Here is a 21,837-nt window from a genome sequence, read left to right on the forward strand (position 1 = left end):
GGCCTAAGAAACTGAAGGCAGTGTCTATACTCGTGGTGATTTGTTTTTAGTCTGATTAACCTCACAATGGATTTGCAGGTTCCTAGCCAGGACCAAAGCGCACAGCGGTTGGATTGAGGGAGGGAGTGGTTGTGCTCAGAGGGGCAGGCAGGGCTCGGCTTCCTGCCTGGCTCCCGCGGCCTCTCTGCTGGTGGTGCTGACGGAACGGTTCCTCTCTTTTTTTTTGTTCAGCTTCTGCTCTTTTCAACCCAATCTGAAAGGGAAAGGCATCATGGAGGACCCCCTCAATCTCAGGTAACACCTGGGCCAGCCCTGCTGTCTGGGCACGGGGCTGGCCTCGCTGGGATTCTCTTTGGTCACCTGGTTCTGCTCCAAGAAGCGATGCTAAGAGCACCTCCGTTTCCCGTCAATTCCCTCTGTCCCATCCCCATACATCCTCATCCAGCGCCTGAGAATCCCTCTGCCAATTACACAGATTTGAAGTCCGGCACATCCTGTGGCTTTTTCAGGCCGAGCAGCCGGAAGTAGCCCCTTACCTGCGGTGGTGAGCAAAGGTTGCTCATAGAGGTGTCAGCAGCCCAGGCTGTATAGCCCATGGGTCAGGCCTGTGAGCCGGTCTGCAGCTCTCCTTCTTATAAGGAGAGTTTCTGGATTTCAGAGGCTGAACCAATACAGATTGAGCATCCCTACTCCAAAAATCCAGAATGTTCAGAATCGGAACCTCTCTGAGCACTGACGTGACGCCACAGTGGAAAAGCCCACATCTGACCTAATGTGATGCATTGCAGTTGAGTGCAGGTGCATTAAAAATACTGGGTAAAATTCTCCACCTCAGGCTATGTGTATATGGTGTTTATGAAGCATAAATGAATTTTGTATAGACACAGGGTCCTAGCTCCAAGGTCTGTCATTGTGTATATGCAGATATTCCTGCTTCTGAAACAATCCAACCTGTGAACGCCTTTGGATCCCAAGCACTTTGGATAAAGGGAATTGGCCTATCTCTGATGGCATGAGTGCGATGGTAATGGGTGCATCTGTGAGATGCTTGTGGTCCCTACCTGTGTCACCTCCACAGGCTCCCAGATCTCAGAGGAGCCAATTCAGGATCAGCAAACGGCTTTATATCACTTAGGAGTGAAAATGATGGAGAAGAAGCCATTGCTGTTTTTTTCCTCCTGGAATATGGAGTGGGGACAGGACAGGAGGGGTATCCCTAAGAATGATACTCAGAGTACCTTTAAGTGTACAATGGGTTCCACCAATTCTCTCAAAATTATTTTTGGACCACTTGTGACATGTTGTATTTGCTGTCTAGCAGGAGCAATAAGCGAGTTAGTAAACAAACAAACAAACAAAAAACTCCTGTCCCTAACTGAATTTATATTCTTGTAAGGACAGACCTAAAACAATCTAAGTAAGTGAACTAAAAAGCGTAACAGTCCATGGTAAACATCAGGACAGAAAGCAAAGCAGATAGAAATAAACGCTGAACTCTTAGAGGGAGCCGTGCTAACAGGTGAGTGTGGGAGCTGGGCCCCAGGGTAATGGTGCCGGGCTTACTCTGACTACACGGGAAGCACTGTGGGGTTTTGAGCAGAGGAAACGTGTGGCTCAACCTCTATTGAAAAGAAGTGATCTGACTGCTGTGTCCAGAACAGAACGTGGTAGGTCAGAGGCGGAAGCCGGAGTCTGGTGAGGAAGCTTTTGTCGTACCCAGGTGAGAGACGGTGATGGCGTGGGTCAAAGAGATGAGCGCAAAGACAGTGGGAAGCAGGCACGTGGTGAAGGCTCCTCTGACGGCATCTGATGACAGATCAGGTGTCAGGCAGAGAGAGGACGAGGGAGCTTTGGGATAAGACCCAGGACTTTGGCTCTAGCCGCTGGAAAATGCAGTGGGCACTTCCGTCGTGAGAAGAACTGCCGTGGGTCTGTGGTGGCTGTCAGAGGTTCAGCTTTGGAGGTGTGAGTGTTGCGGTGGGTGGGCCATTGGAGATGTGGGTTTGGAGTTCAAGGGCGGGAGTCCTGGTGAGCCATGTATTTGGAATAGTCTGTGAAGTGATGAGAGTGGACAGCGTTGCCAGGAGGACATGTGCACATGGAAGAGAGGTAGAGGGCTGTGTCCTGGGGCTGCAGGAACTTTTAGAGGGGGAGCACGTGGGGAGAAACCAGCAGGAGAGAGGGAAGAAGGGGCAACCAGTGTGGAAACATCCTGGGAGCCAGGCAGACTGTTCCAAGGTAAGAGGGATCAAAATTTTTTTTTTAAGATTTATCTTATTTATTTGAAAGACAGAGTTTCAGAGAGGTAGAGCCAGAGGGAGAGAAAGAGGTCTTTCATCCACTGGTTCACTCCCCAAATAGCTGCACTGGCCAGAGCTGAGCCGATCCGAAGCCAGGAGCCAGGAGCTTCTCCCAGGTCTCCCGCACGGGTGCAGGGCCCTAAGGACTTGGGCCATCTTCTACTGCTTTCCCAGCCCATATCAGAGAGCTGGATTGGAAGTGGATCAGCTGGGACTCCAACCGGCACCCATAAGGCATGTGGGCACTGCAGGCAGTGGCTTTATCCACTGTGCCACAGCGCCGGCACTCAAATGTTTTTGACAGCTCAAGTTGGGCAAGAACTGAGAAATGACCAGTGACCTTGACAACACGGGAGTCACTGATGGTTTCCAGTGGCTCCCAGCAGAGGCTTCCTGTTGAACCAGCACTGCCCTGTAGTGGATGTACTGTGAGGAAGTCTCAGGCATGCCAGGGCATGGTGCCAGAGACCTGGGCAGCGGCGGGTCTCTGTTCACCAGCTCCAGTGGACGTAGTCCATGAGCTCAGCAACAGCGTGGCCCCAACTCTGCGTATCAGCTGGATGTGAGCTCCAGTGATACAGTTTGTTCCTACAAGCCTTAGCAGGCACACTCAGCTCTCTCTGCACCCTTTTAAGTAGTGAGAAGCCATTTCAAATGGAAACAAAAAGAAACATTCATGGGCAGGCTTCAGGCTCAAATAAGTCTGCAGGAAACAGCTGCTCCCCCGTCTCTGAGTGGATGTTCCCCTGGGACTGGCTTGGGTCTCTCCAGCCCTTCCTATCACAATGACATTGATCGTCCTGCAGGTGCAGCCCATCAGTCACACATGGGTTCCACCACACGTTCCACGTGCCCTGTCCTAAAAACTGTTGTACAAATTCCAAGGCTGGTTTTCACACACCCAGGCTGGCTTTCCTGCTCATCACAGAACCAAGCAAAGACTTTCACTCCAAGCTCAGGGTGGTAGAGACCCTCCCCTGATTCGGGAGGTGAGGTCAGTCCCACCCAGCAATGTGGATCATGAGGATGGGGATGTGGATTCCTAAAAGAGCCAAGATTCCGTTGTTACAAGACAGGTGGGCACGGAGGCGCCCGTCAGAGCAGGTGGCCATGCACTATCCCACGCAGAGAGGACTCCTGGGGACCGCCATACTCGTGGACCGCACATACACCCCCTTTCTCGCTCCCTGGGAATAGCACCACATCGACTGTCAGATGAGTGACCTCACTAAGCCCTAGCGTCTCCACAGGTTGCCTTCTCATCCATATATAATATAGCAGCACTCAGAGACCTTGTGGCCGTGGCTGCGACAGTGAGTGGCACTCGGTCCTCTCCTAGTCGGTTGGCCTCTGGGTCTCCCTCCACACTGCCGAACTTCTGTGTTCCTCCTTCAGATAGGAAGAGGAAGGACACAGAAGGGACAACAGGAAGCACACAGAATAGAGGCTGTGGCCACTAAACTGGGGGCCCACACAGAAATGCTTCCCAGGAAGGCAGCTCTGTGGTGGAGTAGATCTTTGGAAATTGCGCCTCACGAATCAGTAGGTTGCTGCTGGCCCTCCTGTAGGTAGGGGGACAGCTGGGGATTGCGTGATTGTGTTTCCATGGCGATTCTGTCTGCTGTCAGTGCTGGCTGAGACCACCGGAGCAGGACCATTCCAGGACCGTTCTGTGTCCTGCCTTGCACAGACCCCGCGCAGCTCCAAGCGTGGAGACCCTTGGAGAAAGCTGTACGTGGAGCTCCAGGGCGACATTCAGCTCAGCTCATGCAAGGTCTTGAGAAGAATGAGATCACCGAGCGCGTGGAGAGCCTGTGCCGAGGAACCAGCCACAGGCTGTGGGATCTGGCAAAGCGTCCCAGGTTCCCAGTAGATTGCAAGGCCTTTGCTTCCTTTTAGAATAGCCCACCACGTGCTTGGCACATGTTCATGGACAACCGATTACGAACAGACAGTGGTCCCTGCTCTTTGGCGTCTCCCCCCCTTCTCAGCCCTTCTCTCACCAGCCAGCGCTGGGGCTCAGGAGAGCACCTGGTGGCCTCAGCCTTAGGAGAGTTGGGCTCACCATTGCCATGTACGTGGAATGCGTGGGGGCATGCTCCATGCTGACGGCCAGGGGCAATGCCCAGTCCATAGAATGAGTCTTGGAACCTGCCCAGCTGCTTGCTGGACACTGTCAGGAATGTGCACGTCTCTTTCCAGAAGCAACTACATTGTGCCCTTCGGAGGGTTATGACCTGGCCCGTGGCGCTCAGCCTATGCTGAAGATTTTTCTTGTCTCCAGTCCCTGCTCCTGGTTATATATTTGACCCTCTTTGGATGCCATCTCTATGTGGGGGAAGCCAGAGATTTTGGGGACCAGAATTCCAGCGACAATGGTTGCCTCCATGGCTGTATGTCAAGGAGTTTACCTGGGCCTGGATCCCAAGTAGAAAATACTTGGAAACCCTGGATGAATCTGAGCTCTCTAACTCACCCGTGTTGGCATGGTTTGACCTCTGTGGGGTGCAAGGCTTGGCAGATCTACAGGGCCTTCCCACATGAAGCTATATAGAGTCCCCAGACAAGGGCCACTCCACGCAGTCACACACAGACAGGCTCTGTTGAGGGAGAGAGGGGCCCATCCAGAGAGGAGACGCAACAGCAGAAGGTACAAGGATGGGGCTGGGGCTTGCGAGCGTGTGTGTGCATGAACAGGGACATCCTTACACTTGAAAGTTCTCTGTGCCCTTACAAAATGTCCCGACACCAAGCAGCCCTTTGAAAAATCATGCCGTGTTCTTTTAAAGGAAGAACAAATGGACACGCTCAGTGCTGGAGTCATCTCGTTACTCCAGACTACTCTGAAATGAAAAGACAGGAAACAGTCACTTTGGGTGTTACATCATCTTTCAGGGACAGATAACAAGAAACAGGTTCTTGTGAATTTTGTTTTTTCTGGAACATACTTTCTCAAGGCAGTGAATACCAACCTTGTCCTGGTCTAAAGGGTAGTGGGTACCCAAAGCAGCTATCTGCTTTGTTTAAAATACGCACAGAGCTTTGCAGATTAGAATGTTTATGGTGGTTCTCAGCAGGGATGGGGGTCCCACATTTTCACTTGCTTCTCTGTAGACATTTCTTAGGGAAGCTAATGTGGCCTGGCTCGGTTACGTTGCTCCTCAACCATCTCAGGTCATACTGAGCCCAGGATTTAGGAAACAGAGAAATACAAGGTCAGGTTGCCTGCTGAGTTCTCCCTCTGTCCAGCCGCTGTTGGACTCAGCATACATCCTCGAATGAACCTGAAGGAACCTTCCACAGCCCTGGTCTGACATGCTGACCCTTGTGCCATGGAAGCAAAAGGTGCCTGTGGGGAGTCGGTGCCGTGGCACAGTGGATAAAGCTGCCATCTGCAGTGCTGGCATCCCATATGGGTACCAGTTCTAGTGCCGGCTGCTCCACTTCCCATCCAGCCACCTGCTAATGCACCTGGGAAATCAGCTAAAGATGGCCCAAGTCCTTGGGCCCCTGGTACCCAAGTAGGAGACCCGGATGAAGCTCCTGGCTCCTGGCATCAGCCCAGCCCAACCCTGGCCAATTAGAGCCATCTGGGGAATGAGGCAGTGGATGGAAGATCTCTCTCTCTGTCCCTCTCTGTCTCTGTAACTCAGCCTTTCAAATAAGTATGGGGGAAAAAAAAGGAAGGAAGGAAGGAAGGAAGGAAGGAAGGAAGGAAGGAAGGAAGGAAGGAAGAGTGAATCAAGTGATGAGCAGCCTGCTGGTTCCAGGTTACACCCTGCTGGGCCACCTCCAGGAAACTGGGGGCATTCAGAGAGAAGCTATGCATTTTCTTTTTATTTTAGCATCCTGCTTGGGAGTCTGTAACGATAGTCCGAGAGCAGTAGTTTTGGACGAGTTCAGCAGGTGCAGATGAAGGTCCCTTTCCTCCCGGAATGCCTTCAATGTGAGCGATGTTTGAGGAAGTGCAGCTCTGGGCTGCCTGGCTGCGGGAGAGCCTCGCTCTAAGCTGGCCGGTGCGTCTCATAGGTGAGCCCTGGGCAGATGCACAGGATAGGTTTACTGTTGCGTGTGGCAGTAAGGCTGTTTGTTTTAAAGTTGTATTTACAAAGTAGAAGTTCACAAGGAATTGTAAAAATAGTACAGAGAGGCCCCCATGTATTCTTTATTATTTAACTCTCCTCAATGAAAAATCAAGACATTGACATTGGTATGTGTGTGCGTAAGTCTTTGTCCTTTTATTTCGTGTAAATTGTGCACCCATCACCAAAATTGAACTACTCAGCTCACACCACAAAGACCCCTCCCACACTGCCACTCTTCTCACATCCACCCTTACCCTTACCCCTTATTTTTCATCTGAGACGCTTGTCATGTAGAGAATGTTCCAGAAAGAGTATCATGCAGTGTATGCACTTCTGGGATTGGCCCGGGCGGTTGCACATGCCGACACCGAGTTTCTTCTCATTGCCAAGTAGAAGTGTGTGATACGAATATTGCAGAGTGTGTTGATTGTGCACTGAAGGACATTAGATTGTCCCCAGTCTGGGGCTGTGACATGCGGAGTGGACCACTGGCATTTGACTCAATTGTTGAAATGTCCGGGGCCTAAGTCAGCCACTGTCCATTGAATTTTCCTTGTGGCTGTTGTCTGTGCCCCTGTTTTCCTTCTCCTGGTATCCGTACACTGCAGAAATATGTGTGAAAATTAGACTTGGTCTAGGGTGTTGTTTGTGCTCCTCTATGGAAATTTCTGGTGCCAATTCTAGTTGCTTGACGGGAGTCATGGTTTGCACATAACTTAGCAGGGACTAAGATTTGAGTGATGTGTGGCGACTGCAAGCCTTTTCAGTCTTAACGTCTACTCTTACGTCTTTAGTTGTCTATAATATATAATACACATACACCACAGTCAGTCTCTGACATGTTTCCTCTCTACACGTTTTGGAAAGCCGCATCAAAGACTTCGGCCGCACACAGATGGCCTCCAGTGAGGAAGGGAGAAGTGAAGAACTTGGGAAGCCAGTCTGGGTGGTGGCCAGCGCCAGGGGGCGCCTGGCTTCCGGGAGCTCCCCCTTGCTGCTGCGTCTCCTCCTCTTCTGAGCCATGAGCTACTCTGTTGACTGTAACCTGGGGAACGGAGACACAAGAGGCTGAGGCAATTGCTCCAGGTCACAAAGGCCAAACCCAGCGAGCGAGCGAGCGAGCACAGTCACAGTGGGGCCACCCAGGGCACCCCCGGAAACGTAAGCATGGACAAAGTTTTCCTTCTACTGGAGACTAAAGAAAACCCGTGGCTTTCCTAGCAGGTCCTTTTATTACAACTTCCAGAAGCCAGGAGTGATACTCAGAGTGTTTGAGAGTATAAAGGAATGTCAGCCTCGAGTCTGCCTTGAAAGATACAGACAGACAATGCAGATGATCCCTGTTTGACTTCTGCTGGTGCGTCCTGGCTTACAGGGTGTCTACTCGAATGGATTCTGGGGCAAGGCGAAGCCTACTGCCTGGGTTTTTCTGGGTCCTGGTGAATTTCACCTCAAGCAGAAAGTGCCCAGAGCAAGAATGGCAGAGAGATGGCTTCCTGCCTTCCCAGCACCCCGTCAGCAGCCAAGCCAGGACGGGACTGGGAACAGACCAGACCGCGGGCAGGGAGGGGTGGGCTGTGATGGCGCAGGGCTCGGGGGGGGGGGGGGTCCTTCCTGGAGCATGGGTGCGATCTGCAGTGGTTGTGCTTTTTCTCAGCTTCGCTTCATTTGCTGGTCCTTTTGCATCCCTGAGACGGAAAAGCTAACTCTGAAGGAAAAACGTCTCGAGGTGGAGGAACTGGAGTGGACTGCCTCCAGATAACCAGTAGCACCCTCTGCCAGGATCCCATGTCCCTGCGTGGACTCCACCCCTGTGGGCCAGAGATGAAGCATCTCTGCCAGTGGCTTGTCTCCCTCGGGGACGTGCCCAGGGCCCGACTAGAGAGGTGGCCCCTGAGCTGCGGTCACCGTGTCTCCACCTGCCCATCCCGGACACGACCGCCTCCCTGGTTTTCAGAAGGGCTCCTGATCAATCCCTTCCGACATTGAATGAGGAGAAACACGTGGAGGGCAGGACTCGGGGAAACTGGCTCCTGATAGATTTCTTCATAGATGTGCGCTAGGCCTTCCAGCAGTTCATGGGAGATGAAATTAAAGTATGCTTATTTGATGTCAAAGATTTTAGAATCCAGGGGTTGTTTTTTTATAGTATGCATTTCCCATGAACTTCGAAAAGACCCCCTCATTTAAATGTGTGAAGGCTTCTATACGTTATATGAAGACACGTATCAGAAATGAGTTTTTCCAAAAATACCCGTTAGCACAATATTTCCCGAAACGCAGCTCTGCCAAGGGATCAATCCGAGGTGTGTTAGGACGTTTCAGTCACACGGGCGCTCATGACAGAACTGTTTTCGTTAGTCAAAACTTGGAAATGGCGTAAAGACCCAACAGCAACTTACAATTATGTATATGCCTCAGAGTCAGCATCCTGGAGATGCTTCGAGTTATGCTAATTAAGACCATGTGACAGCGGCGGGTTCAAAGCAAGACAGAAATGGCGTGGCTGCCGTAAGTGTGACCACATCCAGACACAGGGACAGAGAGCGGCGCTGTGGCGCAGCAGGTTAAGCTGCTGGTTACACTGGTATCCTGTGTCGGGGCACTGCCTCCAGCTCTGGCTGCTCCCTGCTAATGCTGCTGGGAAAGTAGTGGAGGATGGCCCAAATGCTTGGGCCCCTGCTACCCCCATGGGAGTCCAGGATGGAACTCTGGGTCCTTGGTTTCAGCCTGGGCCAGTCCCAGCTCTTGTGGCCATGTAGGGTGTGAACCAGCGGGTGGCAGATCTCTTTCTCTCGCTCTCTCTCTCTCTCCCTCTCTCTCTCCCCCCTTCTCTTTTCTCTCTCTTGCTCTTCCCTTTCTATAACTCTGCCTTTCAAATAAAGAGAATAAACCTTTTAAAAAGCATGCAAACACAGAGGAAAGACAGTACTAATTTGGGCCCAAGACACTACCTGCCTATACTCAATGGCAATATATGTATCCATCCCCGTGGTGTGGCTTTGTCCCCTACCCAAGACTAAGTGCCATCTGCTCTCCTGCCAACCTGCCAAGTTCTGAGACTGCTGACCTCCCAACATCCCAGTAGAACAAGGCCCTATTTGGGAGCTGGGAGGGGTCTTGAAATGCCAGTAATAATGCAAATGAGAGTTTGCTGAAAGCATTGTCTGCTCAGGCCCCAGGCTATAGCAGAGGGGTCCCGGGGCAGCAGTGAGATGGACACTCATTTCCCAATGCCTGTGTGCGTGTGTGTGTGTGTGTGTGTGTGTGTGTGAACATGCAGAGAAGAGAGAAACATGTGCAATGGCAAGGGACCAAGGCCCTGAAATCAACAGAATCACAAAGCAAGGAGGTAGGGAAAGAAGTTTATGGGCTTGACTGCAGGAACTAACTGTAGCAACAGCCAGGTCCTCCATCTCCTGTACACGCAGCCCGCAGCCCTCTTCCACCCCTCCCTTCTGCCTTCCTGCCTCAAGGTCGGGGTCCCAGGTCACCTCCAGTCTTCCTGGGAGTCCTTGGCCAAAGAGTTAGGTGAGACCAGACTGGAAAAGATGGCCTTTCTCGGCGTGGCCGCGGCCATGTTCTTGATTTTGTTCAGCTTCTCGCGGGCCTGCTGGCATTTCCTCAGGCAGTTCGCGCACAGATCCTTCTCCTCCACCAGGAATACGTTTTCCAGCCTCTTGATGGAGTCGGAGAATATTTTGGATTCCTCCGCCTTCGGGAAGGGGTTCCGCTTGGTGTTGAGCTTCTTGAGCTTGGGGAGCTTGGAGATGCTGGCGGGGATGGAGCTGAGCAAGTTGTCGTGCAGCCCGACCTCGTGGAGCTCCTTGAGGGCCCCCAGCGTGGTGGGCACGCTGTCCAGGTGGTTGAGGCCCAGGTTGACGGTGCGGATGTTCTTGAGCTGGTTCAGCTCCACGGGTAGGCCGTTGGTGGTGAGCCTGTTGTTGCTGACGTTGAGGTAGAGCAGGGTGGTCATCTGGCCGATGGACTCGGGGAGCTTGTCGATGTAGTTGCTGTGCAGGTCCAGCCAGCGCAGGTTCTGGAACTTGGAGATGGAGTCCGGGATCTTCCTGATCAGGTTCCGGCTGAGGTCCAGCTCGTCCACGTCGTTGAGCCGCAGGATGCACTTGGGGAAGGTGGTGATGCCCATCTTGCTCAAGTCCAGGCGCTTGCGGCCATCCAGCGTGACCTTGATGCAGTTCTTGGCCACGTTCAGGGTGATCTTCTTGCCCTTGGGGCTTTTTATGCCCTTCGCCATGGCTTCTCAGTGAGGGAGCGAGTCCCAGGGACGCTGATCGGGTGGCACCCTTGATCTCTTGGAGGAAGAACTCACATAAAACTGCTGAGAAAAGAGGGAGAGCACACGGTTAGGAGATGGCCTGCGGGTCCTGCATGTCCCTCAGATCCTAGCACTCTGCTCTGTAGGGGAGTGAACTAGAGAGGAATCAGACCATGAGCAGAAGCAGCGCGGCTGCCGAGCAGCAGGGGGCAGGTCAGAAAAAGTGCACTTGAACCAAGCCAGCCTCGGAGAGACAGGCACCAAACCAGCTTCCTCGTAAGTGGGATCCAGGCCATGACCTCCTCCTCTATGTCAGTAGGAGAACAGTGCTCGCAGAGCGTGGGGAGCAGGCAGGGGGAGGGGTCGGCCAAGGCACACATCACCAGAGTTGGACAGCGGACAAGATTTGGGGTGTCCTCACCATAAAGGAACTATGAAGGGTGGAAGCGATAGGTCTGCTAATCGCCCTGAGCCCGAGGTACAGGTGCACCAACACATTGCACAGAGCCTTACGGCTATGTAAAGATTGCAGATCCGTCAAATGATGCTTAAATAAATATAGAAGACGAAAGAGGTCCAGGAAGCCTAGGACCTGATCTTCAGCTTGTCAATGACTTCTTCCCAGGACAGAGTTGCCAGGCTTTGCAAATCCAATGACAGAATCACCCGTTAAATCTGAGCTTCCACTGAACCCCAGAATATGAGTCCCAAACACTACATGGTCCCACCTTGCAGTTGGCAGTCCTTCCCCACGGACCTAAACAAACAGTAAATATACTTTGCTTTGTAGAAAAAAATGGATGAAAAAGTAAATTTATTTGGATGCAAAAAAAAAAAACTTGCAAGTTCATGCATAGTTTTTCCATCATATGCATTTTGCACAAACTTTTGGAAAGACCCCTCATGCTTTCAGATAAAATTCATCCAAGGCAGGCCAAACACACCAAGTGTAAGGGAGAGGGCTCTGGCAGGTCCAGCCTGTTGGGCCCAGCTTAGCCCACTCCCCACACGCCCACCCCCACAGTGAGAAGAAGCCCTCCTGCTCTGACTGATGGTGGCGAGGAAGCTGTGTGGCACTGACCTCACAGCACTGCCCCACTTAGGAGCCCCTGTCAACTGCCTTTTGGCCTAGAGCCTGCCCATTGCCCTTAAGGCAAATTAGGGTACTGTGGCTGGGGTGATGTACCTCACCTCCTACCCAGTGAGTCTGGGACCTCAGACAGCACAAGGCACCCCCACCTTCCCCTGGCTGGGACCCCTGCTCTCAACTCTGCAAGCAGAGTGACCATCCCGACCCCATGAGCCAGCAAGCACCACTAGAAGGAACATCTCTTCTGTTCCTTCCTGGGACCAGCAACCTACCCAGGCCCACTGAGCAGAACTGCGAATCAGCCGGTCTACGGATGCACTCAGACTGCTTGGATGACTTTTTGCTATTAGTGCATAGAGGGCCAGAGTGCCACAGTGGGGAAACACCCACACAGGAGAAGCTGGCAGCTATGGGGAGAAGCAGATGTCACCAGATACATGGAAACAAGCAGACTGCAAAAGAGCTCATGAAAAATGGAATGAAGGCATGAGTTTATTTTGGTGCAGGAATTTTCAAAATCCATGTAAATGAGATATCTTGAAAAAGTCCACAAAGTGTGTCTTATGGAAAACAAACTATGCATGGATTTCAAATTTTTTTTGCCCCCCCTAAATAAACTTATCCTTGAACTCTCATTTTCCACAGCTTTCTGCAAGTCCCCTTGTACATGGTGGCCTGGTATGGGTGGGGTCTCAGCATCTCCCAGAACTTCATTGACTGAAACATAAACTTGATTGCAAGGTGTTAAGAGGGTGGAAAATGTCGTGTCACTGTGGTATTTAGAGATGGAGCCCTGGCACGTGATCAGGATTAGTTAAGGTCATTAGGGGAGGGAGCCCCCATAACTGACCCCTGGGGACTTGGTAGGAAGCGGGAGAGAGACCAGACACACTCATCTACACATGTGCTCCCTGCCTGTTGCTGTGTGGTACCGTGATCTGTCTCGGGGCTCTGCCAATGAGACAGCCACTGCCACATAAGCATCATTGAACTTTCAGAACTGGGAGCTAAATAAGCCTCTTTTCTCCCTAAGTAGCCCAGCTTGGGTATTTCATCCCAGGTGGATAAGCTGAATGATACAGTTGAGTGGATGGATGAGTTGCATTTCACATGAACAGCTTAGAATCCCAACTATTAGAGATGCCTAAATGTATTATCTCTTTCTGTCTTCTATTGTTTGTTTTTATTCTTTGGGAAAAAAAAGTAGACCAATTGGTTTGACTTTAATTTCTAATTAATTTTTTATCTAGCCAATATGAATCAAACAGCATGGTAGGACACCCCGTGGATATCTAAATTAAAAATGTAATGGCAATCTGTATTTTAATGCCATCAAAATATTTGCAAGCATTTTCTGTTGTAAGATCCTTAGCATCACTATGATACTAGAATCTATCTGGTGCTTCACCCTCAAGTGTCTTTGACTGCATTTTTTAAGGCTCGTTTTGTGTCTATATGTCTTGCCAACGTGATCTCACAATATTAAGATTTATTTTCTATTTATTTGAAAGTTAATACCTCTGTCATACATACATACACACACACACACACACACACACACACACACACACAGAGAGAGAGAGAATCTTCCATGTAACTAACATTGTGCCGCGTAGATGAGAACTACTTTTTGCTTGTCTCTCTTTCTCTCTCTCTCTCTCTCAAAATTATTGAGAAGCAGAAGAACTGAGGCAGAGAGAGAAAGAGAAAGAGGCATACTCCTATCTGCTGTTTCACTTCCCAGTGCCCACAACAGTTCTGTGCACCAAATGCAGGAGCCAGAAACTCCATCCAGGTCTCCCACGTGGGCGGCAGAGACCCAGTCACGTGAGCCGTCACTGCTGCCTTCCAGGGTCTGCATTGACTGGAAGCTGGAGACCGGAGAGAGAACTTGGAACTGAACCCAGGTATTCAGATATAGAAGGCAGGCATCCAGCCAGTGAGCTAAAGGCCCATCCCTGGGCCATCTCTTAAGAAGCCAAGATACAGGGGCCAGTGCTGTGGTGTAGTGGGCTAAAGCCTCTGCCTTTGGTGCCAACATTCCATATGGACACCAGTTTGAGTCCTGGCTGCTCCACTTCTGATCCAGCTCTCTGCTATGGCCTGGGAAAGCAGTAGAAGATGGCCCAAGTCCTTGGGCCCCTGCAGCTGTGTGGGAGACCCAGAAGAAGCTCCTGGCTCCTGGCTTCAGATTGGCCCAACTCTGGCTGCTGTGGCCATTTGAAGAGTGAACCAGCAGATGGAAGTCCTCTCTCTGTCTGTAACTCTACCTCTAAAAATCAATAAATAAAATATATTTTAAGTAGATAAAAAAGAACTAAATGTGTGCACAAAAAAGTTTTTAAAAAAAGAAGACATGATACAAATGTCTCAATAATTCAGGCATTCAAAAATGCAGGTGCTCCTTAAGTTGCTGTGGGGATACGTCTTGATAAACCCATCCTAGGTTGAAAACATCATGAATCAAAAACACATGGAGTCCACCTAACCTACAGGACGTCCTGGCTGAGCCACACAGCACAGTTGTAGGGCGTAGGTGTTTCTCCCGACGACCACAGGGCTGACGGAGCTGTGCTGGTTCCAATCAGAGAGCAAAGCCCTCTGTGCAGAACTGATCCAAATTCAAAATCCCAAGGACACCATCTGAAACAACCAAGAGACAGCCAAGAGAACAGCCGAAGCCAAGCCTAGACGTATGTGCGTGCTCCCCAAGCTTATGCATGGTCTGTCGATTCCACTGTGCTGCTTCTCCCTTCTCCGGCTCTGTAGCGAACACCGCATCCCTGGGGGCACACCACTGGCCCCCAAGAACATCAAGGGAAAGATTCCTTTCTGGAACCCTAGCACTCCCAGGCTGACAGCCACACTCACATCTGCAACAGAAAATCAAGCCACCCCTGCCCTGGTCCCCAAAAGGAACTGTTCCCATTTGGTCACCCGTGGGCATCTGATATAAAACCCACAAGTCCCGTGGAGTCCCTGGACCCTGCAGGACCAGCCCTGGCTTGGAGCCATTGTGACTTGTCATGGACTGGGAACCACGGGACACTCACAGGCAGGCTGCTTAAGGGCAGAGGGCTTGCACTCCACCTGCTGAAATAGGGGCCATCTGTGTGGCGAGTGAGGAGGAGGTGCAGTGTTAGGCCACCGTCCTAGCAGGGGTCAGTCATGGAGTTGTCCCACCGACCTCTTGGAGGGGCCCCATGCAAAGAGGGGATCCTGAAGAAACCGTTTCGGCTTGGTCTGTAGCCTGAACACCCCACCCAGGGGCTGGGACGTAAGATGCTCCTTTTCATAGACAAGTATTTGGACGTACGGGGCGTCTTCAGAGACTCCTGGAGAACGCACGCTATCTTTTCATTCCATTTTTCCAAGAACTCTGAAATCCCCCACATGTATCTAAATATATATAAGCATATGAATTTTAATGATATTGTAATGGCATTAATGGAGCCATTTGACTGTAAGAGCTTGGATGCTGGGAGAGAGAAAGAAACAGTTTAAAGGGCACACATAAATGCCCCAAGCCGGTTGACTTAATAGTCCCCATGTGGGCAGTGATGGGGACAGGGATTTGTGGCTCCTCGGCCTCTCTGGTGCCTGTGCTTCAACACAAGGACGGTCTTGCCACATGGAGAGTGACGACACGTGTGTGCGTGCAACACGGCCCTGGGACTTGAGCCACCTGCAGTCTCACCAAAGACCCAGCAACCGTTCCACCATGGAGGGCTGCTGGCTGCTCGGTGATGCTCCGAGGCTATGCATGGGTGCCAGGAGTCTGCTCTGTACCTCATGGACTCCCTTTTCAGATCTCGCGCCGGGTAGGTTGCACCTCTGCTTCTCCCAAGCACAGGCTGTCCCCATGCATAGATCCGAGGACACTCTCTCTCCACCCTGCCCTTCTCACCCATCCCACAGACAGCTTCACACCAGCCCTTGCTGCTGCTTCACACCTGTTTCAGCCCCAGAGTGACCCCATCCCAAGTGCTCTCCTGTGAGGGAGCAGCATCTGTTCCCATTGTACAGGGGAAGATGCTGGCATGGTGGTTGGGGGTGGAGGGACGGTTGAAGTGTTTATCCGAGTTCTCCAGCTGCCTGGTTCCAGAACTCACGGGAGCAGTCATCCTGTTGCATTCGCGTTCCCGCTCCCGTGGCTCTAAAGCAGCAAAGGGAGTGTCTGTATGGAAATGGTCAGGCTCACTTCATTTGGCAATTATCTGGTTAATTTGATCAACACCATTCTAAGTGCCTTGCTGGGACACTATACATTTATAGCATTGTCGACCCTAATATTGGTTACTTCTCCTTAGCATCCATGCGGCTCTGTTATCTGTCAAACAGCCCGCTTCCCCCTGGTGGATAATGAGAATTCAACTTTTATTTGGAGCAAAAGTTCCCAAGGGGTCCCATGGCCCAATAACGAAAGATTACGATTTCTTACTGGTTTAATAGCGTCTATTTGGTAATTCCGAATGTACTCTGTTTTAATTGGATTTGTTAAAGGAACAAGAGGGAATAGGCGCCTTACAATTAAAATAAAATATTAAGATGATTACTTTAACAGACTAGAAATGCCTTGTTTGTCACCCACACAGTCAAACAACCCATACAACCCAACCTCACCACAAACAAAAGCCCGGAAGCCGAGGAGGACCTGGCACCTCTAAACCCCAGAGGATGAGCACTGATTCCGTCCATCAATCATTGCACCACTGTGATTTCCTTTCTTCGCAGGTGGGCGTTCTCATAGGCCCGCCCCCTAAGGAAACGACTCAGAGCAGTGGCAGAGTAGATGGGAGCGCGGGGACCTTCGACCCAGCCGGCTGGGCCTCCGGCTCTGCAGTCAGCAAATGAGTGACTCTTGGGTGGTCTTTGGCTTCCGCTACTGTCAGTGAGATCATAATGATGGCTGCTTCCAAGAGTCAGGTGGGAGCAAGGGTGAGGGTCTTGGAAACGTTGGCTGTGACTTGTGCTTGGGCGTGAGTTGGGGGAAGCACACAGCATGGATAAGGCAGCGTAACTGACCACCCTGGAGCCAAGACTCCAGGAGTCCACCTCTGGTTGACGAGAGGAACGAGCCGGGGCATGGCCGCGGTGGAGAAGGACTCTTTGCTGAAGGTTTTTTTTCTAGACATTTTCCTGGCTGCATTTCTCCAAACACTCCCCCGATAAGCAGATGTTGTTGTTCTGTGACCCTCCAGAAAGTCGGCAAGCTGAGTATCTCCAGCATCACCAAGCGCCGTTGCCCTGGCCTTTGCTCTCCACCAGTTTGCTTTTGCTCAGACTGGACCCCACGCCCACCTCTCGGTAGCCATTAGTTTGGTTGTGTTTTGCTTATCTCCAGTTACCATTCTTCAATCTGATGTGTCTCCTTACAGACTGATGTCTTATCTTTCTAGGTGCCTTGTGCTAGATCCTGTTCAGACATTTCCATAAGGTAGTATGAGTTTACTTTGGTGCAAAAATATTTTTGAAATCAGTGTGTAGGTTTTTTTTTTTTAATACGTGTTTTCCATAAAGTTTTTTGCCCTCAGGGAAATTCAGGTTGCCACTTCCACACCACAAATGTGCTGGTCACCAAGTGTGCTCCCATCCCTATGTGGGGAACACTTGGGGACAGAAGTGCTTTCCAAGTAGATGCATGAGATGGCATGATGGGCAGGTGTGCCAGGAGTTGGAAGTGGGGTTGGAAGCCCCACTGGAGAAGCTGGGTTAACTGGGTCGGGCCAAGGGGAGAAGGACAGGCTCTCAGAGGCAGAGATGGACTCGAGCCACAGCAGAGGGATGGGCTCATGCCAGAGACAGGGCTGAGAGCCAGGGAAGAGGTGGGGACCAGGCTGCCGAGAAGCCCGGGTGCCACTTCTAAGACCCTCTCCCCAGGAAACAGGAACTTCACTGTCCATGTGAATATATCTATGACAGCGTCACCTATGATATTCTTAAAAGGAAATCATCCAGATATCTACCAACCGATACTTGGTTAAGCAATCACAGTGTAGTAGGGTAAAGATGACGTAGAAACTGAAGCAAAACACGAACTGTCAAAATTCTCTACAACAGCTGTGAGATCTAGTTGTCATCTGTGAAGAAAGCTGTAAACACCAGCTCATGCCCATGCTCACACACACACAGGCAGTGCCACTTCGTGTGTGTGTGTGTGTGTGTGTGTGTGTACAAGAGAGAGATTCTGTAATAATATACCAAGCACACTTAGGTCAAAGAAGGAACTCCATGGCAACAGTCCCTGGACAAAAAGGCAAGACGGGGCCAGGTGTGTCCAGGCCCTGGGCTCAGGTCCTGGCTTCCTACTTCCTTGTACCAGGTAAGCTGCTCTGAGCGCCAGCGTCTCTGAACAAAATAGGGCCATGCAGTGATTGTGCAGGATAAGGTTGTTGGGGCATGAGAGGCATTTGGTGAATGGCGCTTCAGAGACAGGATGGTTGCTAGCCACTCGTCCCAGACATAGGAGCTGGGGAATACTCATTGCAGATTTCCAAACACAAAATCCTTGCAAACTTTTCAACACTTGCAAACAATTCACCATACTCTTACCAACCATAAGAGAACTATGATACCAGCGATTTATAGATAGGATTATGTCCATCCACTCAGAATATCTAGAGCTCCCCACAGGCCACGCCCCTCATTCATTCATTCAGCGCTTTTTATTTGGGTTGTGCTATTGATCAGACCAGGGGACAGGCAGTGACCAAGGCAGATGCTGTTGTGTTTCTTGTGAAACTTCCTGTCTTAGGGGAAAGCAAAGAAGACTCCCCCCCAAAAAACCCAAGGGAAACAGAATCCAAGGAGCATTTCAGCTGGTCTAAGCGTTGGGTAAAACACAGGAGCTGAGGATGCACTCAAGAATCAGAAGGGGATGCTGGAGAGGAGGAGGGCTAATTTAGACTGCGGTGGCCGGAGAGACCTTCTCTGAATTGCTGGCATGAGTGACATTTGAGCTGTGACTTGAGTGCGAAGGATTTGGAGAAGAACAGCCCAGGAAGGGGGTGTTCCCGTGAGCCAAAGTCTGCAGCATGGGGAGAAGCCGGGGTGTTGGGAGAAAGGGGGTGCTGGAGTAGCCAATCCACTGGAGCAGCAGGAGCACGGGGCGGACAGGGAGTGGAGGAGGGGGCCAGCCACGTGCTCGGGGGCAGGTGGCCACTTGCGTGTGGTCGCAAGGATCAGCTCGTTGCTGGGAAGGCGACACACGGGCACTTCAGAATGCTCATGGAAAAACAAACTTTTAAAAGACAAGATGATTTTGGTGCAAATAATTTTGAAATCCATGCTTTTTTTTTTTTTTTCATTCTCCATGAATGTTTTGAAGAGGTAGGGAGGGAGGGGCAGGGTGGGGACCTGAAGGCGGGGGAGCGAGCTGAAGACAGGACAGGAAGGTCACGTGCACTGAGAGGGTGGAGGAGGAGAAGGGACCAAGTAGGATCAGGACATGGTGGGAGCAGAGTCGGTGGAACCTTCTAGACTGCATGGGGGGCGTCAGGTCAAGAGACAATTCTAGAGCAGGATGGAACTTGGAGAAGCCCTGGGTATTTTCAGCACTGTCCCCTCCTCTTTATCCAGCGCTGGTCTCCTGTCTAGATGCTTCCGGAACAATATCTCATTTAGTCCATCCACCCTACTACACAGAGGAATCACCAAGTTCTCCCTGTTCTGTTCCTTGGAGACCCAGAGTCTGCCTGACCCCCGTTGCCCCGGCTTCAGTGCCATTTGGCTGTGCCATGAAAATCTGGCTTCACTGGGTGGACGGGGGAGCTCTGGCGATTCAGGTCCTGCAGGCGCTGGCGGGAACTGGGCTAGCTCCTGCGCCAACTTGCACCTAAGTCTGGTCAAGCCTCAGCGCGTTGTCCCGCCCCCAGGAAGAAGGCACCAGGTGCCACGAGGCCCAGCTCTGGGAGCTGAGCTGAGTTTCATTAGGTGAACATGAGATAGAGAGAGCAGGGCAACTGAGAACAGGCCAGGAGCTGCGAGTCGGCCCTGGTTCTCGCCGCAGGTGGTACTTCCCACCCGTGTAGAAGAAGGCGGGCTTCAGATGTGCACCTTGCATTGTCCTGGGGTCCAGGGAACTTGGAAACGTCACCTAGCCTTCACATCCCTGTCACTCCTGCAGAAGGTGGGGGAAAGAGCTTGCAGAGCCCCCAGAGCAAGCTGGGGACGCCACGCACCGGCCCCAGACTGTGGTGGCTGCTCAGACGCTCTGCAGCGGTCTCCCTTCTCTCCAGGAGGCTCAGAGTCCAACCCAGCAGGCCCAGACGTCACTGCAGCCTGGAGCCCGCCACAGGTCCGCCCCTCCCTGAGTGTGTTACTTTGCACAAGTCTCTGACTCTTGTTCTGAGGCTCCCGTTTGTGGCTCAGAAGCTGTGTTCTGAACTTGGCTCCTGAGTGCGTTGCGAGCCTTCTGTGCGCCAGATCCTTCGCAGAGCAGTGAGACCACGTGGTTTTTAACACAGCGGAAGTTAGAAGTCCTGCCTTCAGACCGCGTATGCGGATGAGTCGTACTCGTTCTGACCGCCATGCCCACCCTGGCCTCTTACAGAAGCCACTAGTCACTCCTAGAATGGCCTGGCATTCTGATTTTCATCTCCAGTGGAAGATACAGTAACAGCGGCCCAGAGAGGCCAAGGAACTTGTCTGAGGTCACACAGCCTCCCCACGGAGGGTCTTCTTTTCCCCCACGACACCTGCCTTGGAACTAGGGACTTAACATGTGTGATACAGTGTGTCCCATGAAGACTCCTTCTTAGCAAAGGCCCAGCTGAACCACTTGTCAGTGGGTTTCCAGTGTCCAGGATAATTTGTAGAAGGTGTTTAGGGACCAGATTTCTCAAAAGACAGAAAACCCTCCTGCACTTTGATAGAAATTAGATGAGATCTGCAGAGTTAGTTAGTGCAGTAGGCCCAGCCCTCCTGCATGAGCGAGCAGTCATATTTCAGCTGGCTTAGAGGGGCTGCCCAGTAGTTGAAACCGTGTTCCCTTGACCTGGGAGAGAGACTGGAGCATGACCCTGGGGCCTACAGGTCGGCACGTCTCCCTCCGCAAGCTTGCCCAGGGACGCCCAAGCTGTGTCCCCAGCTAACTGCTCTTCCTGGCTGGGGCTCAGCGCACGCTCCCTCCTCTGCTAAATAATGCATTGGCGGGTGTCTGGGGTTTGTAAATAGAGCACGTGGGACAAACAGGTATCTCCAGTTGCTTACCCAGAGGGGAGCTGAGAAGCAGAGTTCGAAGAGCAGAGTTTAAGCAGATCCATAATGGCAAGGCAGCCCCCAGAGCAAAGACTTACCCCTGCGCGTCTCTCTTCTTCCTGCTGCTCCTCTGTGAAACTTTGTCACCAGGCAACAAGGCAGGCGCCTGGCACCTGAGGTTCATTAGCATAATCCTGAGGTCAGCTTCCAAGGGAGGGGCCAGAGGCTGGGACTGAGGGTTGCTGGGATGCCCAAGCTTCCCGCCAGGCATGGCCTGGCCTCTTGGATCCCCGTGGTTCTGGCAGGTGGTCTCCAGTTAGCCCAGCAGGATCCAGACAAGCCTCTCTCCATGGCAACATGGGGACTGCAAAGGGCAGAGCCACATGGCCACCTCCTGGGGACACATCTCTCAACTCTGGTGGCATCAGCTGCCCTGAGTGACTCTTCAGGGTCCTTCTCTTTCTTCCAGATACTTCCCTCTGCTCCTCGAGGTTCTGTTCTGAGTGGTTTCTTTATTTCGATTTAATTATTTCTCGCCACTTTGTGTCTGTCCGCACAGAGTGACTGTAACCCTCTAAACTGCAAGTCCACAGTCATTTTTCCCTTCCATGGAGAGTGCATTCTTAAATGCTAATGGGCAGCTTCTAAAATCTACATTGAAAATGGAGGTTTCCTATGTGGATTTTCCTTTAGTTTCCAACTTGGCAGTAACACGAATAAGGTTGCAGTGACTTTAGCTGTGCATTTGTGATCATTTTTAAAGTTTTTGTTCTTTAAATTTGATGGCCAGAAATTAAGAAAATCAGCAGAACATGTTAAATAGTAAAGTTATTATGCAGCTAATAAAACGTGGTAGAAAAATAAGAAAATGCGTATGTAGAACTA

General features: G+C 51.4%; 2 protein-coding genes across 11 annotated transcripts in view; one reads left to right on the forward strand and one right to left on the reverse strand.

Annotated features, from left to right (window-relative positions):
• The window catches only part of WDFY4 (WDFY family member 4), a 269,215-nt gene that overhangs the window by 209,236 nt on the left and 38,142 nt on the right, over positions 1-21,837 (forward strand). For all 5 annotated transcript variants that reach the window (XM_089314169.1, XM_089314167.1, XM_089314168.1 and 2 more), the window contains one exon: positions 232-294. In XM_089314169.1, coding sequence (XP_089170295.1) covers positions 232-294 — 63 coding nt within the window. The remainder of the gene's footprint in view (positions 1-231; positions 295-21,837) is intronic.
• LRRC18 (leucine rich repeat containing 18) lies at positions 6,010-21,168 on the reverse strand. Of its 6 annotated transcripts, XM_089314173.1 has the most exons (4): positions 21,051-21,092; positions 14,244-14,397; positions 9,880-10,727; positions 6,010-7,430 (listed from the first exon to the last, which is right to left on the reverse strand). In XM_089314173.1, the coding sequence occupies exons 3-4, from the start codon at positions 10,641-10,643 to the stop codon at positions 7,412-7,414; spliced, it is 783 nt and encodes a 260-aa protein (XP_089170299.1). In that variant the 5' UTR covers positions 10,644-10,727; positions 14,244-14,397; positions 21,051-21,092; the 3' UTR covers positions 6,010-7,411. The 6 variants fall into 6 exon arrangements, with proteins under 6 accessions (XP_089170299.1, XP_089170297.1, XP_089170300.1 ...); XM_089314171.1 differs by lacking the exon at positions 14,244-14,397 and having other exon boundaries at positions 21,051-21,168; XM_089314174.1 differs by lacking the exon at positions 14,244-14,397 and having other exon boundaries at positions 9,880-10,724; positions 21,051-21,119.

This window comes from Oryctolagus cuniculus, chromosome 15 (assembly GCF_051225735.1).
Source record: "Oryctolagus cuniculus isolate XC-2025 breed Fujian yellow rabbit chromosome 15, ASM5122573v1, whole genome shotgun sequence".
Classification (NCBI taxonomy): Eukaryota; Metazoa; Chordata; class Mammalia; order Lagomorpha; family Leporidae; genus Oryctolagus; species Oryctolagus cuniculus.